General features: G+C 42.5%; 1 protein-coding gene across 5 annotated transcripts in view; it reads right to left on the reverse strand.

Moving 5' to 3' along the window:
- The window catches only part of VPS13D (vacuolar protein sorting 13 homolog D), a 429,405-nt gene that overhangs the window by 189,298 nt on the left and 219,275 nt on the right, over positions 1–20,832 (reverse strand). For 4 of the 5 annotated variants that reach the window (XM_085868630.1, XM_085868636.1, XM_085868621.1 and 1 more), the window contains exons 42-49: positions 10,872–11,076; positions 10,093–10,167; positions 9,522–9,707; positions 6,885–6,974; positions 5,056–5,196; positions 4,466–4,663; positions 2,995–3,103; positions 624–782 (exon numbers count right to left, since the gene is read on the reverse strand). In XM_085868630.1, the coding sequence (XP_085724756.1) occupies positions 624–782; positions 2,995–3,103; positions 4,466–4,663; positions 5,056–5,196; positions 6,885–6,974; positions 9,522–9,707; positions 10,093–10,167; positions 10,872–11,076 (1,163 nt within the window). The remainder of the gene's footprint in view (positions 1–623; positions 783–2,994; positions 3,104–4,465; positions 4,664–5,055; positions 5,197–6,884; positions 6,975–9,521; positions 9,708–10,092; positions 10,168–10,871; positions 11,077–20,832) is intronic. The other variant, XM_085868641.1, reaches the window with a different exon arrangement.

The raw sequence follows: 20,832 nt of genomic DNA on the forward strand, positions 1-20,832 counted from the left end.
CAGTATAACAAAAAGCGTGGGATTCCTTTAATTTACAGATCACATTGGCAGCCGTCTGCAAGAGTAGCTCCATTTTTTCACTCAAGCTCGATGAATTAATTTTGACAATGTAAGAGTCATAATAGTGGCAAAGTTGTTCTTCATGAGGCTCCACTTGTAATGGAGATTTCTGATAATAGTAAGGCCTTTGTAATTTCTTGAATTTCTTGAATTTGTCTCTAATCATGTCAATATCTCAAAATTATATATGCATGGAAATAAATTTTGTTGTATATAATGTATGTGTACAAGTACTTTCAGATTCAGTCATGGAAACAGCCCAATTGCTCCATACAAAATATAAGTGATTCAACCGATTTTAACCATTCCATAAAATGCAAAAATCCTGCCTGTTCAAGAAAATTCACCTTGGGGGTCAATCAAGCACCAAGTAGCAAAGTGTATTTCAAAATTTACAGTCCAGCAATATGGTTAGAGGTCATATCAGTGAGATGGGAGACTTTTACATGCCCATCAAAAATAGAAAAAAAATTAGCATCTATTTATTAACCTGGCAGAGAAAGTATGATCAATAAATAGCCTAACATAGAAAGGGGAGACATTTGATTTGACACTAAACTTACCTTTGTCGCAGTTTTTCTCGACCTTCAAACTCAAAGGGGACCTCATCTCCTGGCATTACATTGGTCCATTGCTTTGATCCTTTTAGTGGAACCCCATCCTTCCCTTTCTCCTCCACATTTCCAGTGCCTGAAAGTTCTGTTAGAGGTTCCCCATCTTTCCTACGTACAGTGTGACAAACAAGCAAAATGAGTACAACCTCATAACTCATCACATGCAGAAATTCATCTTGTACATTATAGGGATTGCCTTTCTCAAAATGGAAGGGCAATCATACACCAGGCAAGCATTATTTAAATCCAAATAGCCATGTGTAATGATTTGTAAATTGTAAATCAATGCCGGGGAGAAAAAAGCAGGAGGAATAAAGTGCACGTCACGTGAATTAGTTATTGAGGTCGAAGCTCAAGGGAGAACTGCATGACATAAGGACTTAGTTATTTTATAACTTAGTTTACAGATCCGCCGACGGTATATTTGCCGAAATGAAATATAAATATAAAACATTTTTAGCCATTTATATTTCTAAATTTTCCGCCGAAGGTGCAAAAGTTTCAAAACCCAAAATGTAAACGTCGGCATTTATTTTCAAAATATAATTTCGCGCGCGCGCACCAAAATGCCGAGTCCCCTTTAGCCAAACTGTGCAGTAGTCTTCGGTCATGGCGTCTGAGCAGTGACCAGCGTGGTTCAGATTGACTGTGGTTTCTGGGGCTAAAGTGATTGTTAAGAAGTATGTCAGCGGTATAAATTCGAGTGACTGCCTTGGTGATTTAATCACGCAAAATCTTGACGACGCATATTCTGGCCGAACGATTGCATCAATTCAGTGCAGCAGCAGGGATGATTCGCAGGTTACTCTCGATCGTGCCGATTTTGTTTCCGTTGAAAGTTGTACACCGCTGTTCGTAGTGAAAGATTTCGGTGCCAAGTACGTCAAAGTTTCCCTGCGAGATGCTGATATTCAGCCTTCAACGGACCAGAAATCAGCCTTTGATGTGCTCATGGGGATGGGGAGACGGTACAATCAGATGCCCGCTGAAAAGTAAGAGCTGGTTCGGGCTCTGATTGTTCGTTTTGAGCATGTTGACTCCTCGTAGACACCTTTTTTAAATCATATCCAGCACTATGCACTGGTGTGCACGCACACATGCATGTTTAGGGTTGATTAAAGTCATCTTTAGCTGCAATCTTGATGAATTATATTTATATTCCATATTGTAAAAAGGCTTATATTTGTTTTCAAAGCATGATTCAATACTGGATGATGAATGAATCTTTGTATGATGACGGATTTTTAAACAATATCGTTTCGGTTTTCTGCCATGGTTGTGGCCAATTTGAGGGTCACGTGAGCAGTGTCTGATTTTTGATTGGCTGCATACGTTTGTTTATGATTTATGATTTATGATTGGTAGAAAAACATGCCAGACTATATTGTAAAAACAAGTTTTAATCCTTCTTTACTGTCTTTCACATCAGATGATACAGTGAACATGGGCATTCTGCATTTGAATGGTCTTCCATCTTCAATGTTTTCTTCGATCCTCCTGGTCTGGGATTTATATTTATTTTCCCCCCACCTACCCTTGTCTTTTCCATGGAACATCCGAAATCAAATCATAAAAATATAAGATTTCTAAAAATTGAAATTATATTTATATTTCGACCTACCGACCCGACATTTTATCTGAAGAACTGTGTAAACCAAGTTATAAAATAACTAAGGCCTAAGATTGAAGGTCCACAAATTGACAATGGGGTGAAGGAGAGAAGGCAGACAAGGGACATACCAAGAAACAACATTGAATGAGTTGGTAAAACTAAATGCAGATAAAGGGCAGCGTTTAAAGGAAGAGAAAAGTTTATTTCAAAGACAAAGGCACGAATAGTTACATCACAATATAAAATGCAACAGTTGAAACAAACTGAAACAGTGTTTTCTAGTCTGCTACGATTATCCTCAAATTTATATGGTGGTATTGTTTGTTTTTTTTCCTATTTTTTTCCTTGTTTATTTTTCCAATGCCAAAAGATGCAAGATCTTTCATTGGTGACATTTCGGCTAAAATTAAGCATGAAAGCAGACATCCAGTTTATTATGCCATCCACGAAGGAAGAAGACTTCAAATATCAAAAAGGGATAAGTCATAGTTTACAGTTAATACTTAATCAATTGTGCAACCTGTTCCATTCACCATCAAATGAATGACATACTTTCAAATGTCTCGAAGTGTTTATTGCTAACGTCAGATTGTATCATTGGAGAAGTATAGGAAACTTCACGGTTAGGAAAATGCAATGAATGAACTGCCATTCCCTTTCGAGTTGAACATCGGCATTTTGAAATCCACATACGGAACTGTGAATTACCTTGCTGGAGTGGAAATGCGTGTGATAAAGTGCAGTTCACAGCCAGTATCATTTCTCAGAACAAAGGGAGCACATGACTTGCGTCTTCGTACTGCTGCACCATTTACGTCTGAAAAGAATGGTCAGCAATTATGCAAGGAAACTCATGCCACACGTTACCATATAAAACAAACATCGCTAACAGTAGAACCCTGTTAACAGATAATAGTGCCATTCGACATTGAAATAATTTATGAAATCATGTGTTTCTTAAGCCTCCCCCCCACCCCACCCCCATAAATGGCAAATGACGTTTTCATCACATTGTCAAAAGTTTCAGAAGTTCTTAATGGCAGTGTGGTATCATTGACCTTCAGCATTGCAAGAAATTTTGAATCTACAATTGCAAAGTTTTTCAAAATAATCTCTAGGAAAGAAAAAAAGAAAAAAAGAAGAGGAGTCACTTGTGCATGCATCATTGAATAATGGGCTGTTATACTCAATTACTAAAATGTTACATGTACAATGTGTTATTGTTACATGCAATGTGTTATTGCCTCTGTACGTTATTTTGATTGTATCCCTCTGAGTTCACCAAGTTTTGGAAATATTACTTTCATATATTTTTCTTTGACTGTACTTATATTGGCAACTATGGAAATAAATGTTTTGTGGTTTTTTTTTTTAAATTGAAAGTACAATTTGCATTTTTTAAGCATCACCTAATGGACTCAACATCTGATTTTGAACATGTTCTTTTATGAAGCTCACCACCTCACTACCCCCCACCCCTCCCCTCATCCTTCACCCTTCATCAATATATACATTAATTTCTCCTACTCTTCATTTTTGTATCCTGATATGTTCACAATCACTACAATCACGAAAGCAAAATTATTTTTGTCATTACAAAGGGGTTTTTTGTTGCAGGTATGAAAATTATATCCATCCATCCATCCACTGGGACCATACTCTGTGCAGAGCGGTGGTGCTGCCAAAGCAGTCTCCTTGGCTATTGGGCACAATCCTGGACAGGTCGCCACTCCGACACAGGATATCAGCAAGCTGCAACTCATTTTGCCGACCTCAGAAGGATGACAGGCAGAGTCAACCACACCTGGTATTAATTCAACAGCTGAGCGGGGTTTGAACTCAGGACCCTAGGATCCCAAGTCCACCACTCTAACCATTAAGCCAAGACCAGGCATGAAAATGATGTCGACCATTGACTATTTAATTGTTTTTCGTATCTCCCCTGCATTATGCACACGATTCGATACCTATATTTTACTACGTGCTGGGTATACAATGACAATTCAAAGTATGGTGACTCAAATAAATGAACGACTTTAACTTAACAAAGCTATCAATAGTCTATCAAAATGCATTGTTCATCAATATGCAAATTTGAATAATTTAACAGTTGACCTCAATTCTAAATACCTAATGATTAACAACATTGTATGGCGAGTACTAAGTAACTTTAACCTACTCTGCCAGTTGTGTTCCTGCTGAGGAGAGTTAAATGTGGTAGGCCTCGTGGATACTTCCGCTATTTGTTGGCCTGTTGGTGAGGGTGAAGCCATGCCAGGGCTTTTGAACCCCACATACGATCCTGATCCAACAATTTCATTTCCATTCTCACGGGAATAATCCTCAAGCCAAGCAGTCCAGGTTTTCTTCAGCTGATCTGTTTGGGTGCATACAAAGAGCAATTCATTGAAATGTTATCATAACCACCATTAGAAATGAGTATTAATCATCACTGAAAAAATGTAATGAATTGTGGTGTTGCAAAGAGTTTGCCATGCCAGGTGAGTGTGGAGGGAGGAGGCAGAGTAGCAAGATACACAAAACATGGTAATGGCTGGAAGAAAATATTGCCTGGGAGTAGGGGGATATGTTCTCAGGACAATAGCAGGTAGTGATGAAACATAAGGTCGATAAACAATGCACGATATTGTTGAAAGGTGAATTTGAAGAAAAGCAAGATAAGTAATAAAACAAACTAATGAGTATATCTATAAGATGCAATCCTTAAAAATTGAAGTCTCATGTGACCAATTGTATTCTAAAACTGACCGACAAGTGCACATGTGATATTGATGTCAAGCCTCTTGCTGGCATTAACAGAAACATCAAGACGAGGTGGATTCAACCCAATAGCCAAATGATGCTTCCATGAGACTTGAGCCGGCCAGTTTTCCAGCAAAGACTCCCAGCCTGGAGGGAAATGGAACATGAATGCAAGAACTCAGATATTGTCAGTTGTAACTTTGTAACAAATCTTAAATGTGACTTTTGAAATGACTACAAAAAAATCCTATGTGAAATTTACTTGAAGTTTGAAAGTGGATGGAAACTATAGGTGTTATTGATATTTATTACCAATGCCACAAAGGTGGACAGAGGTTATGTTTTCACCGATGTATGTCTGTTTGTCTGTCAGTGAACAGTATATCTCAAAAAAACGTATGGACAGATTCGCATGAAACTTGGTGGACATGTTGGATGCGTGACAAGGAGTAATTGTGATTCGGTTTTGGTGAAGATCCGGATACGAGAATTTTTTTATTTTTTAAAAGTGATTCTTCCCCATTGAGAGGTGGGGCCAAAAATGATATCGAGCATGATATCTCAAAAACATGTGCACAGATTATGACAAAACTTGGTGAGCAGGTTGGGTGTGTGACAGGAACAAGCTGATCACATTTTGGTTCAGGTCCGGATGCATATCCGGCCTATCAGTGGGATACTAAATGCAAACTGTTCAGCCTGGTGGAGGTATGTGCTCCACTGAGTGTTCCAGTCGTGTTGAGGTTTTTTTTATTTTTTTTAAAGGAGCTTGTACCGTAGAGTCCAGTTAAAAGGAACACTCAATAAGATGAATCTCAATAAGATTAGGAGCACCATATCAATAAAATAAAAAGTACTAACAAACAAAGACCTTCTGAAAATCATTTCCACTCCCAGTTTCCAGGACTTCTACCAATCAAATTTTGCTGCTGTTGTGAACGGAATACATGGATGGCATCTTAATTTGTGGAGTCATCTCAAAGTGTCATTGGACATTTGCAGTTATAAACAACCTGCTGAGAAACCAGCACAGTATTTTTGTTTGTGTAAAAGTTTATCTCCAAATAAAAACAAACTGATGTGTTGAGCTGTAATTATGGCAGTGCTGTTTGGTTCATTTAAAAGGTAAGTGGAAAATGTATTGTTCACACTATTCCTCAAAATACACCATGATATATGTCATATGCCTGGTTACATGTTTAGCCAAACTCCTGCACAGCATACAAAGGCCAACAGATATGGGACATGGGAAATAATTGTTGCAGTCAGTAGTACATGCAGGGCATACCATTAACTTTGTGTATCTCGATGGTGCTTTAAGGATGTATGCAAATTTTCACTTTATTTGTAATTTCCTTCAGCGAATATCAGAAAGTACAATGGACTTCCTTGGTGCAGTCGATTCCCAAAGTGCACCTTGTTTTATCTTTCTAGGATCACATTTTAAAAACCAAGTTGTGATATCGACCTTTTCTCATTTCTTTGTTTCAAGGTCTCCTCGAAGAAATGTCACTGAACTCAAAACAGCCTACCTTTACATAAGGAAAGGAAGGGCGAGGTTGAATAGTATCTGTGCTTACAGTGTATTAAAAAGGCAAGGATCGAAAGACGACAATGAAAACTCGACAACAAAAGGGTAGTATAGGAACACAAACCACGACCTAAATAGGGTTAGCCATCCAAATGATGAAATCAAATCATGTTGGTCTCACTGATAACTAAAAGTGGCTGCTTTATCATACATACAATGCTCTAAAGAGCATTACATAGATCCACTAGAATTCCCTGAGCTCAGCACTCTCCTCAAGTGCAATGTCACAACATGTAACTCTTACCAGAAAGCTGTCGATTGTAGTAATCTACCGCCAACACAAGACGTGCCGAGCCTTCAAAATGTGTTCCCAGACGTTGTACAATATGCACACCTAGGAAGAAAAAAAAAACACGATCATAGTCAATGACAAACAATAGGCACACAAGGAAATCAGTATCAGAATCCAGCACTGGTTGGTGGACATTAAAAATCCCATGGTGTACTATGCGAAGAGTAAACGGAGCTGTTGCTGGCACCCTGAACAAATTCCAAATTTCTGCCCTAACCAGCAGAGGGCACTGCATCAGTGGTACAGCCTCGCCCTCAGCGACTGATACTACCCCACAGGCTTGTGCTGCATATGAATGAAGAAGTATCAGAATAAAGTTACTCATGATGGACAAACAGTTGAAGTGAGGAGAAGGGGAGAAAGTCTTCAGGAAAGGTATTTTCTTCACAAACAGAAACATTGTGGATAGAAAAACAGAATGAATGATATAAATGATCAAAATTATAAAGGATAAGGGCATAAAGACATGACAGAAGTTACCTGATATGGAAAGTGAACTTTTGCCTTTGAGCTATGTGGCCTAAGTTCAGGATCATGAGACAAAAAAGTACTGTATTTGGATTTTCTAAAAACAACTGTAATTTATCAGTTCTACAACATTCATGCAAAACAGACGAAAAAATAGAGTGAACCTTGAGAAAATGTTGACTTACTGTTAAGAAGTTTTCTCACTATTTGGGTAAAAATTAAGAGCTTAAGCTATCTGTGCAAGTATGTTTTGACCTACGTGTGGAGGGGAGAATGGCCCAGTTTGCATTGATACGATAATGAGGAAGTGAAGTTTTACAATCATTTTCATTCTTTCTTTGTACTTCCAGACATCCATGCCCCTTCCTTCTTGTACACGATTAAATTTGCTAAATTCTACATGTTTGTGTTGACCTCGCCTTTGCGACGTCTACATAATGAAATTACAAATAATGAATAAGAAAAAGAGCAATCAGAGATTGCAGACCCTTGCCAGGACTTCTTTTGAGTGGTGAATTTTTTATTGGTTTTAGGGTAAATCCAATATGGCTGCTAACCATGTGACTGATAGCATATGTGTGAACCTTTTGTTCATCATGGACAGGCTGTCATACGTGTAAAGTTTCACCTCAATTTGTTCAGCCACTTCAGAGAAGATTTTTGAAGGTTGTTTTTATTTAAACAATATGGCTGCCGAATCACATGACCAATGACGTAATGAATTTTTTTTTTGTGGACCATTTTATGCCTAGATGACCCTCAAAAATTTTCATACTGATCGGATGTAGCGTTCTACATATGCAATTATGATGTCATAATGAGGGCACCGATTATATCATTTTTTAAAAATAAAACTCATTCCCCATGAGGAGTACTTGCTATCTGCCAAGTTTCAATTTCTTCCTTGGTGCAGTTTCAGAGATATACCGAGGGCCAAAGTTTTTCCATTTTTCCAATATGGCTGCCACATCACGTGACCTATGACATCATAATTAACATTAAAACATTCTTCATGAGGAGTCGCACCAATGGTGAAAAATTAGTCTCAATCTGACAAGCGGTTGCGGAGTAAAACACGAAAATTCTGTGCAGACAGACAGACAGACGGAGACAAAACAAACAAACAAACGGACCCATATGCAATACCCTCTCCTTTGGCGAGGGTAAATATAAATTTCATTTGGTTAACAAGAAAAATCAAGCAACAGATGCTGCCTTGCTCAACCATATAAATATTGGTAATGACTTTCGACTCATGAGGAGTAAACTGATATTTAACCTAAAACCAGAAAGAGCAGGAGAAATGTAAAGTACTTGAGCAAAAATCAATAGGTCGAGATGCAAGGATGAAGGACATTGATTACTAAAAGGAGAAGCGTCCATCCGTGTGTATCTGAATCAGTCACGTTTCATTATCCAGGGTTTCTGCTGTCGTAGAGTAATAAAAATGGCAATGTTGCAAAGCTAACAAGAATGGCACTCGCCCACCTTCGGTGGGCTAAATAATAATCAATTTACTTCGTTGGACAGCCCATAATCAATTTACTTGGAACAAAATTTTGTGTCCGTATAATCATGAAGACACCCGTTTTAAAAATCCCTCTTTCCATGATTGAGGAAGATGACACTGGAATGGTAGCTTAAGGCAGCAGTTCTTACATTAACATTTATGATTCTACAATATCAGGAGCCCTTTAGAGACGAGAAGAACAAGGAGGGTTGGGGTGGTGAGGGAGAGCACACAAAAATAATATATAGTAATTATTTTATAAGCAAGATAAAGATAAAGAAGTAAACAGGAGCACACAAACAACCACAGCAACGACAATAACTACGTTGTCATAAAAGATTATATTTCACATGTTTTACTTCATTTTACATCTTCATTGACACAGATAGAAGTGCAATAAGTTTGTGAAGTACAACATGCTGTTTTTGGTTAAACCCATCAGTGAATTAATGGGTAGGCAAGCTTATTAATACCAAATTGAGCTGGAAAACATATAATATTCCAATGTATAGAGTAAAAAACAAAAACCAATGCTGACAAATGTAACCATCAATGACCAAAGGTGATAAGTGTTTTTTTTCAAGTGAAAAAAACATTACGGTGTTACGCACCAGTGAGTGTGAGTTCAGCCAGTGGAATGTCACAATCCTGGCAATCATCAATGAAACAAACGCAGAATAAACCGCCATCCAGTTCAACTCCAGAGATCTGCCACCATTCCAGCTCCTGCTCACCTTGCCCACATCCCATCGCCTCTGCATTCTCAAAGAGCCACTGAGCAGCCTGGTTCAGCTGACCTAAAACAGGTAGTAGGGCAGCTTTCCAGATAGAAGGGCCAATGGGCATTTATAAATAAGTAAAGACTGCATGTTAGAATGAAACTTAATTTATATACTCTTCATATTTACTCCCAAGTATGTACGATTTCTTCATCTTCCATTTAGGAGTTGTTGGCTTTGGTAAACTGAGATGATGAGACGCTGAACTCATTGGGAATGGGGAGATTTTTATTTTTTGGGGGGTGGGGAGGGGGGGAAGGAGAATTATCTAGAATAGATCCAGTTAGATCCAGAATACTTCTCCTGAGATGAAGAGAAAGAACTGACTACAAAGTAAAATTATTGAATATACAGGAGAGAGATTAAAAATAAGCACAATGGAAGATAAACAAAAGTAGCATACCCTGGCAAGCTTCCAATGCTATTTCACAATCAGCAGCACTGAAACCCAGATCCTGCAGTTGCTCTGCGGGTGATGCTGTTATCATTCATCCGCCACCATTCCATTGACATGGACAGGTTATGAAATGATGATGGTGGAAGCGTCGGATTGGGACATAGAATGTTGAAAGGGAATATTTGTGGAAGGGAAAATGACGATGATAGGATAATAACATGGCAGGAGATCATGTCGGCCATGAGTGGATGCAATAAGGAAATATTGAATGAAACATGAACCATTAAGGTAATGGGAAGAAACGACAAAAAAAAATGGGGTTAAAAATGTAAATGCAAATGAAATGTAAAATAAAAATACTGCAAAGCTCATGAAATAAGCAAACTTAAAATCGAATTTAGTATGATAATGAAATGCTCAAAACATATAACCAAAATAAATGCTGTACATGAAATATAAGTAATGAAAGCAAAATAAAAGGCAATATGTAGAAATGATTGAGAAATTCTACAACAAAAGGTGCATTTCCAGCTCATCTCAGTGGAGAAAACTGCACAAGAAGTATCCAACAGTTAATCGACTATTAATGTCTGCTCTCCTTGTCCATGATGGATGAGAAATCCCATCATGTACAAGGATAGTGGACAGGTGTATGGCAATTAATTTACATGCTCTCAAAATGCTCAGTCCAGGTGAATAAAGGAATGAACCAACAGTGACAGACAGCAAAAGTCAAAGGAAACTAGAGGAGCAAATAAAGCACAGACCATTGGCCAACAGCACACCTTTGGTACAAGAAAAAGTCGGTTGTGACAGTGAAAATGGTGGAGAAGCCTGAGTCTGGCTCTGATTGTCCGCACATTTTGAATCCGAGGAAGAGTGCGTGGCACCAAGCAGGTCTGACTGGTACGCCATCAGTGCAGACGTCAGCGTCAAAAACAACTTCAAATCATTATAAGAGAGGCGCATGTTCAAGTTGGAAAACTGAATCTGGAAAAAAAAACACAGGTAAAGTGTCCTCAAAATTTCATTTTATTGATAAAATAATTTGTGCAATATTGTTCTGAGCTAGGTGCAGCATGGTATCGGATACATCATGTTTTCTTTAAAAACCTAGTGTTTGGGAAGAGCTTTTGATTTTGAAATAGCTTCACTGAGCTATTGCCTTGTGGTATAAATATTACGTTTATCTGATTGTCCATGAGATTTTGTCTGGTTAATGTCTATTTATCTTCAAAAGCATTTGGGTCTGGCAGAAATATATTTCCGCAGCTGGCGGCAGGAGTGGAAATTCCCGAGGTCAATTGGGCTCTCTGGTATTGAACTTCAGAAAAGGAATGAGTGGGAGAGTAATTTAGGGGTTTCTTCCATCCGGGAATGTTTAATTACGGAAACAGCTGCATTCAATCCGACTTTGAAAGGAAGATGATGATATAAACAATGAGAACGATACTCGGTAGAGCGCATACCTCCATCAGGCTGAATCGTTTATGTTCTGTACCCCACTGATAGTCCCGATCTGCATCCGTACCTTAAACAAAAATCTAATCGCCTTGTTCTTGTCACCAAACCAACTCATCCACCAAGTTTTGTCATAATCCGTCCACAACTTTTTGAGATAACATGCTATATATAGTTTTTGGCCCGATCTCTCAATGATAAAGAATCACCAAAAAAAATTCTCGGATCCGGATACTGATCTTCACCAAAATCAAATCAATTCGTCCTCGTCACACACCCAACCTGTTCACCAAATTTTGTCCGAATCCGTCAATAACTTTTAGAGCTATCCAGCTCACAGACAAAAAGACAAACAAACAGACATCCAGGGTTGAAAACATTACCTCCATCCACCATTGGCAATACTACTGCAGGCTTTGATGAGCCTAATCGTCTCCTCCTGTGTTGATGTTCCATGTGAAGGAACAAAGGTATGTTATAACCATCAAATGACAGAGACCAATATGGTTGGCAACATGGAGTGCACCATGGCTAGGATGGTCCTATTGACCATCTTCAATAAAATTATATCACAAAAGCGGCTGAATGTAGTTTGAGCCTTGACAATACAACCACTAAGCTTACACCTTTGCGGTGTTCAACCTGTTACCCTTGAATAGGTGCAGAGCAATAAGACTGGAACCAGATCAGTTCGAAAAAAGTAAAATCTACTTTATTAAACTGCAGACACAATACAGACAATTGCTGGATCTCAAAAACAAGAGTACACACTTAAATAATCAAATCAATGAGCCATGTGCTAGTTAATGTCTGCATTTGCATATGGAATTAACTTCTGATCTACTCGAGTTGTCTTTTTATTCCACAATGAACACATTATAACCATTCCATTAATATCAACAGAAATGTATAAACTTTGTGCAGAGGTTTTCTCCATACAGAGGCATGCAAATAGAATCGTGCATAAATGTTGTCACAAGAGAGAACTGCGTAAACAGTCTTTTACACTTCTGCCGCACAAATAACTCAGCAGGTGTTAACACTGCTGGACCAGGGAATGAGGGGGAGGGATATAAATGAAGTTTTTTCCTCATGGTTTATCTGGGAGTCTCAAAGTTCATTTGCTGATAGAATGGGATATCTGAAACCACACAGCACAAAACATTAAGGAGTTGTGGTCTGCAAGGCATTTGGAGGCACTGCCTGTACACTCATACACACACGTGGCAAGGGTTTCTGGCAAGACCACTCTCGACCACTCCTCAAATTAGCGCAACCAAAAAAAAAAAAAGAGGACATGCTTGCTGGAGGCCTGAGTTTAACAGCACCAACGTTGCAAGCTGCACGTCCTCTCTGCGGCAAATTGCTCTCCATGCCATGGGCATGGTGCACTTATTCCATTTTGCTCACAGGAAGTCAAACTCCTGAAAGACCTTAAAGACCATGAGGGGGGTAAGTGTCACTTATTTTCCATAAACAGGAATGGTGTAAGGTATGGGCCCTCCCATGAATGCTACTTTGCAAGTGGATGATCATATAGGTTTTACTCCTTTTCGGTTTGGATTTAAAACGTGTTTTTTTTTTGTCCCAAAGGAGGAGCTGTTAATCATGAGCAGATGGCGACTCCTGACAATGGGGAAGGGTTGGAGGAGCTGGAGGCTTAAGGCCAACAGCGGCGCAGGGAGGGGCAAGACCCGAGAACAATGGGGTCTTCGCCTGCAGCCACAACTGGATACATGGGGATGGGAATGACAACATTTTAATTTATTTTAAAGCAGCTTTGATGGGAACTGGGACCCAGGTTGCATGGGGTTGGAGGGTGGGTGTGGGGCATCCCTTGTCCCTCAGAGCACCGCCCAAGCAAATATGTCACAGACAGGTGGGGTCATCGGACCCTCAAGGGGGTTGAGATCTCCAGGGGACTGAAGTAGTTCCTCCTGGGCACCTGTCATGGTGCACCATGAGGATTACTATGGGGAGGTGTTGCGGATACTATGGAGAGTTTAACAGCACCAACTTTGCAAGCTGCACGGCCTCTCTGCGGCAAATTGCTCTCCATGCCATGGGCATGGTACACTTATTCCATTTTGCTCACAGGCGGATCATGCCTTGGCAAAGGAGGTGAACCACCTGGGCATGCGGTCTAGCTGTCTCTCCCTGAGGCTCCACAACTGGCCAGCATGTGGAGACCTGCCATGCTGGACTGGTCTAAGGACTCGGGTCTCAAACCGCATGGACCTGAGTTTGAGTACCACCACCAGATGACCCACTGGAGCATCTGTGGAACGTTATGAAGTAATCGGGAGAGAAGACTGGAGAGGCCCGCATAACCTTTCACAGATAGTCCGCCACAATTTAATGGCTTCAGGGCTTGAGAAGAGAGCTGTGGGTTATAATTGGTATGGGTTACAATGAGAAGATGGGCTGGAGCAGGTTTCTTCCAGTGTTGAACAACCTCCCACGTGGTAGTTGTAAAAACTAAATGTACCATTCCCCAATGTCACGACTCTCAATGCTTTGCTTTGAGGGTATGCAGGTGAGTTGGGGAATTGGTATGGGCAACGGGCAAGAGTGACCTGCATGAGAGCCAAGCACATGAACCAGATTGAAAGTGTTAAAAGTGTTTATGTGTAAAATGAAGGAATTCCATCATTCGTTTTTGATATATTTGGTGATTTTGCTTTCTTGGTTATTGGTGAATGTATGTATGAAAGCCCTGGCAGGTGAGGAACACATAATTTAGCGTGTACTGCAGGTGTAGGTAGAATGAATGGCAGCTGGGGAGGGATAATTGCATGTCAGGTTTGTGGGTGAAGCAAAGATGGGTGTCTGCAGGTGATGAGACTCTTGAGGAGACTGAGGACTGTGGCCCCTCACCTGCAACCTCTCATCAGAACCCGCCAGGAAGAGAGAGTCGGATCGGTTGGCCACGGGATGGAAGCCCCCCCCCCCCGCCAGCAACAATGTATAGGCCAAGGAGTGCCATACAGGTGACCACCTTTGGCGGGGTGTACAGGAAAGGGAGAAATTGTGGTGCTGGGGGAGGGGGAAGGGGTTTGAAATCAAGGGTGGGGTCCAAGGAAATCCTGAATTAGGGAACTTTGCTTTACACTGTGGACATGTACACACTGATGCACCCCGCCCACCACACAATCGGTCCTCGGTCCTCCCCCTGCAGAGTTGAGGCCACACTTGCAGGTAATTGTGCTGCCATTGCATTGCTCAGAGGAACTGTGATTGTTAAGAATGTGATGTGTGTGTTTATGGAAATGCTCCACTTGATATGTGTGATGAAGGGCAGGTTGCCCATGAAATTGGCTAGGTTTCTTCAAAATTGGATATTTGGGTTTGGCTGACAGCTGGAGTAGGTGACATCTACTGGGGGACGTGGTCAATTTGATGGATTTGAATTGGAAAGTAAAATTGTCATTTAAGGTCAGACTTTGCTTTTTTTTTATGGTGCCATTTTCTCTATCCACCCTTAACATCATATTGGACAAGGTGGTAGAAGGAAACTGAAGAAATGCTGTATATAAGAATTATTGCACATAAAAGATTGCATTTTGCGAGGGATAGGCAATTAAGGAATGTAGGTAAGGTTAGCTGTGGCTCACCTCCCACAGCCCTCTCAAATTTAGTGGATAAGTTAAATTTGTGTGTGCTGTGCATTAGGGCTGGAATATTGGGTTCCCCACAGAGAACTTTGGCTGGAACTTAAGGTTCTGGGAGGGGGCTGAGTTATGTGGAAATGGAGAGGGATAGTGGGATCCATATATTATATTGCGTTTACACTTTTGCATGAACTGTGCCATTATGTAGATTAGATTCTCCTTGTAGCAGGATATTTATCAGAAGTAAGTCGTCTTGTAAAACATGCACTGAGGAGGCATTGAGTGTAAACTTCAAAGAAGAGAGAGCAAGATTGTATTGTGTTGAACCTCCTGTTTTCAGGCGAGGCCAGGCGATGACTTGGGCAGAAAGGCACATGGCAGAGCGCTTTTCACATTTAAAAGGAAACTGCACAAAATGTTAGGCCAGTGTACTGCAAGCCATGGTGGTGAAGTCAGACGGAGAGCCAAAGAGAGGGGTGGAAGACTTTTATTGAGGCCACCTCCAGGGCGGGACGGTCCGGAAGAGGGCGCCTCCCACACCAGTGGGCAGCCAATTTGAAAGGACCCGCCCATGCATGAGTTGGTCAATGAGATGGTGGGTCCTAAAGTTTATGAGGGCCATAGCATCACTTGCACATGCTAGGTGGAGCTGGACCTTCAAGATGGTATATATTGTTACGGTTGTGGAAATGCACAGAACACCAGTGAGGTTCCCCTGAGGTCAGTTATTTAGGTAAGTGTGTGTTTCAGGTTAGATTTCCCCACCGAAGTATAATGGGTCTCGTTCGTGTGCCGGGCTGTGAATCTTTGAGTTAGCCATTATTCTTTTCAGTCTTTTATTTTAAACGAACATCTCCTCACCATCTTCTCCACCACCGCCAACATCTCCTCACCATCTTCTCCACCACCGCCAACATCTCCTCACCATCTTCTCCACCACAGCCAACATCTCCTCACCATCTTCTCCACAACACCGCCATCTTCTCACCAACAAACAGCATCCCATCGCGACACAATCCAGCCATATCCTCGTTGGAGCGGTAGAGCGATTTCAACCACGTCCGCGTGAGGCCGGTGATTTCAACCACGTCCGCGTGCAAGCATGACTTGCAAAACGGATCAGAAAGGCCTTACCCTCTGAAGGAGCTGGCCAATCAGAAGTGAGAGGGGCAGATCGAGCCTGGGTGAAGGTTCAAAGGTGAAAAGGGGGAGGGTGCTGATTTCGGGTGGCAAAGCCCACCGCAGCCCCTCCTCTTGGGGCTAGAAAGGGCCGCGTTCGCTCGCCGACAAGGGTGTTGTTGGCTGGGTTGGAGAGCGGTTAGTTGAGAGCCGTTGGAGAGACGCTGAGCCACCGGCAGGAGTTGAGCCGTTGAAGTTCGGAGTGGAAGGGTTGGAGAGCCTGAGGGAGCTGGCGAGAGCAGTGGAGTTCGTTCGCTGGAAGGTTAACCAGCAGGAAGCTGGGGTCGAGACCCGTTCGCTCCTCCAGCGCGTCATCGGCTAGGCCAGGCCGCAGTGAAGGCCGGATGACCGAGGAGAACCGGACAAGCTGCTCATCAAGCCGTCCAAGTGACTGGCACGTTCGCGACGCACCGGGCCAAACGGAGACACCAGGGGTCGCCGATAAAAAGGACCCATCAAGTCACCACGAGGGTGGCCAGGTAGCTGGCCCGGTCACTCAGGGCCTGTTCCTGTCATCCCGGCCCTGAGTACATTAAAGGCTCACGAGCCCGGTTCTTTCTTTCTTGGGTTTTGCATGAAAGTCTGTGGCGCCTTGTCCTTAAGAAGAATTGTTGTTAAGTGTCTGAATGTACATTGCATAATAGATATCGGCTGTAAGCTTTTACTCGTGTCTTGTCCCCTATTCACCCATTGACTGCTTACGTGCTGGGTGAAAATAAACACCATATTGTTTGAATGTCAACCCGCTCGTTGCGTCACTTTCTCCATTGACTGCCATGATGCGTTCGGGAAATTAGCTGGCTGATTACAAAGCTGATAAAATAATATGGTCCGACGGGATCTGGCAAATTAAAACCGCTCGGCATTCACATATGGAATGAGCTGCTTAAGCGGCTCATTTTCGTGCAGGCCCCGTCGAGGTATAAACTCCCGGCATTTCTGTCTGCGCGAAAAGTTAGGTATATCGATAATTCGGTGATTGACCCTGTAGCGCGTGGACAGAATAGTTGGCTGGTTTATGGTGTATTAAAAACACCCAGAGCTGGGTTTCGGCGTTTGTCCGGAAGCTACGACTAGATTGTCGCGTTCAATGGATGCGCGGGCCCGGATTAGGCTGAAAAGGCCATGCGCACGCCGAACCGGCAATAATCTATAACAATATATATATATATATATATATATATATATATATATATATATATATATATATATATATGTATATATATTGTTGCGGCCACGGTAACCGAGACACCAGTTTGTCACTCAGGGGGATTAATCCCTGGTAGTCCTTGGTAGAGCTGGACCTGGGGCCAACACTCACAATTAACGTTGTGGTACGGTGGGTTGTTTTAGAATCACGAACGCCACCCAGCTAACCACGAGTTCCAGTGTCCACCATCTAATTATGCCGTTTAACTGGAGGTCACATGGTTACCTGAGCGGGGAGCACGCTCTCGGCAAAGCACCAATGTTATCTCGATTAGATTTTAATTAGGGCGGCCGAGCGTTTTAACCGCTGGTGTGTGCCGACTATTTTTAGTCAAATCTGTGGTAATTACCTCCGTCTATCTCGGTTCGAACAATGCAAAACCAATGGAAGGAAAGGACAAACACTGACAGTTTGGAAATTGACAAATGATTTATTCATCATAAAATAAATAAATAAATAAACCTTTTTATTTTCTGAGTTAAATAAAGAATGAATTTAAAAGCAAAATCAATCAAAATACCAGGAAAGAGACAAAGAGCAGATGTTTATCGGGGGTTGACTTACTTACAGCTAAACACAGACAAGGGTACCCAACAGATCATTCAAGGGGGGGGGGGGGAGAGAAGAATCGTCTCGTTCACCAGAGAGTAGTCGTCCGTGAAGTGAAAACGTCCTGAAATGTGTGCGTGCGTGTCACGTCCATCGCCAGAACCCAGCCTTGCCGTGCACCCTCTCGCGAACAACCTTGAATGTCAGTCGACGTCTGGGAGGGCACCGAGCTCGTCTGTCATGGGTTTAGACCCTGGTGCTGCGACACGGACAGCTTCTCACACTTCACGAAACTGGTGACGTCCAGTGACCCACACGGTCTGTTGGTGACTCACCCGTGCCTCACTTGTTGGTGACTGACCCGTGCTTCACTCGCCGTCGGCGCTGCTCACGCCCACATGCGCACCACACGCTCACTTGCTCAAGCACTGGGAAGGACGAATTGTCTCATTGTTGGTGCTGGTCAGACACCCAAATGCTCACCACACACTCGCTTTCTTTTCCTCTTTTGCGCGCTTACACCCGCTTCTTGCTCGCTTCTCTTCTCCCTCCTGGCTTTCTTTCGCCCCACTTTCTTTTCTCACTCCTCTCCCCTCAGAACGGACCTCAAATCTGTTTTATATCTGCGGGCCGTCTCGGCGAGCGCAGAGTCCAGCCCCAAGCTCACACGACACCACTTGCGCACGGTTACCATGACGACCTGTGCGCTCCAAAAAAAGGCGGGCGTCGGAGCTCACGAAAGAACGTTGCTGAGGAAAAATAAGGGTGGGCTTCAGAGCTCGCGAAGGAACATTGCTGAGGAAAAATAAGGGCGTGTATCAGAGCTCGTGAAAGAAATGTGTGCAAACGTGTCTGTCGTAAAGAAAAAAGCTTCCCAAAAGAGAGGGAATCTATTCTTTATCCTTCTCAACGCATCACATTAAAAATCCCATTAGACATGGGGATGGAGCTAATCTGAACATGCATTTAAGGAAATAACTGTCTGAGGACCTGGATGTGTGGATGCATTCATCAGACCGGATTCTGAAATCCATAACAATATATATATATATATATATATATATATATATATATATATATATATATATATATATATATATATATATATATATATATATATATATATAGAGTTACGTTTGAGGGGGGGTATGCATTCAAAGGGTAATTAGGATGTTTAATTAGGTATGCCATGCTGTTCGAGTTTACCAGGATCTCGATGTAATAAGTAGCAATTCAGTGGTGATAAGTTGTCTAGTAAATGTTCATTTCTTCAAGGGGGAAATGATAATTGTCACGTAATTAGATAGGGACACGGGATAGGGTAAGTGTGTCTGCGTAAACCCCTTTTAGTAGTCCCTGGAGGCTGGCCGTGACGTCACAGGACAGGGCTGCGGATGGCTCGGCCCCGTGATCACGATTGGCGGAAGGCGACGGCGGTGGGCCAATAAAACGGCTCGATTGGAAGTGACGAGGACGGGAGGATAAAAAGGTTCTGGTCGGGGTCGAAAAGGAAGAGGAAGAAGATCGGGACAAAAAGATCGTGTTTTTTTGGTGTGGAGGATGTTGCGCGGGAAGCGTACTTGTTGTTGTGCTGATTCGATCGTGTTCTTCATCGTGTCTTGGAGCCTTGCTGAGCCTCGTGCCTCACCTTGGTTGGCTCTGGGGTTCTGCTGACTCGGAGTACGGGGTCGAACGGCGGGCGGACCTGCCTCCCTCTCCTGCTCGCAATTTGGCGCCAGAACTGGTTCCCTGGCGGCTGTGAGCGGACTTGGGCCAGGACCAGAAGGTCGACAGCACCACGGTTTCTCCTGCACCCCACTGACGAGAGCAAGGCCAGCTCGTCCGACGCTGATCCAGGGACAGTTGCGTCCACACCACGGTCCAGCCTGACCACCAGAAGTAGCTACGTTGTGTGTGTGTGTGTGTGTGTGTGTGTGTGTGTGTGTGTGTGTGTGTGTGTGTGTGTGTGTGTGTGTGTGTGTGTGTGTGTGTGTGTGTGTGTGTGTGTGTACTTGGCGCCTTAGAGGGTTTGAGATCTGTATATTCATTGGAATTGTCTGTGTTTTCCCCACGCCCGATCCCACACCATCCTGTCGAATCGCCCCGGATCCCTCTTCTTGCCGAGTCTTGTTATTTCTGGTTAATAATAAAAACAAATAAACATCATCAACTCAGTGAAAAGTGACTCGTGCCACCTTCCTCGTCCCGTTTGCGGTAGAGCGATTAGAACCGCCATGTTTGGGTTATAGATAAATAAACCGCCTCCATCGTTTCGGCTCATTCTACGTTGGCAGGACTGTTCAAGTCCCGTGGACGTCACATTGGTGTCAGGGTCCGACGGGGCTGAGCCTATACGGCCATGCTCGGCTGCTGAGATTGTGGCGAAGTGCCCTCCTTTGGTGGAAAAAAATTAATTGTGGGAAAATTGGCATGGGTTTGTAAGTTCTGCTGGGTTTTAGAGTGACAATCGGGACAGTGGGTAATTGGAAACAAAGCGGGCATGAGTGGCTGTCCAATGGCTGGTGCGTGGATCGGGTGAGAAGTGCTGTGTGAGTTGTTTTAAGTTAAGAAGTGAAATGTATGGTGCACACATTGATTTTTTTATTGGACATGGTGTGGTAACAGGGAAGGTCATGGTCGGCGAAGTGTTAGAAATGCAGGTGTCACATGTAAGGCCGATGGGGTGGGGGAGTCATGTGGGTTTTGTGGGTGGGGAGGATGTGCTTGTCCACAGGG

Source organism: Eptatretus burgeri, chromosome 2 (assembly GCF_056783735.1).
Source record: "Eptatretus burgeri isolate ZD-2024b chromosome 2, Ebu_testis_v1, whole genome shotgun sequence".
Classification (NCBI taxonomy): domain Eukaryota; kingdom Metazoa; phylum Chordata; class Myxini; order Myxiniformes; family Myxinidae; genus Eptatretus; species Eptatretus burgeri.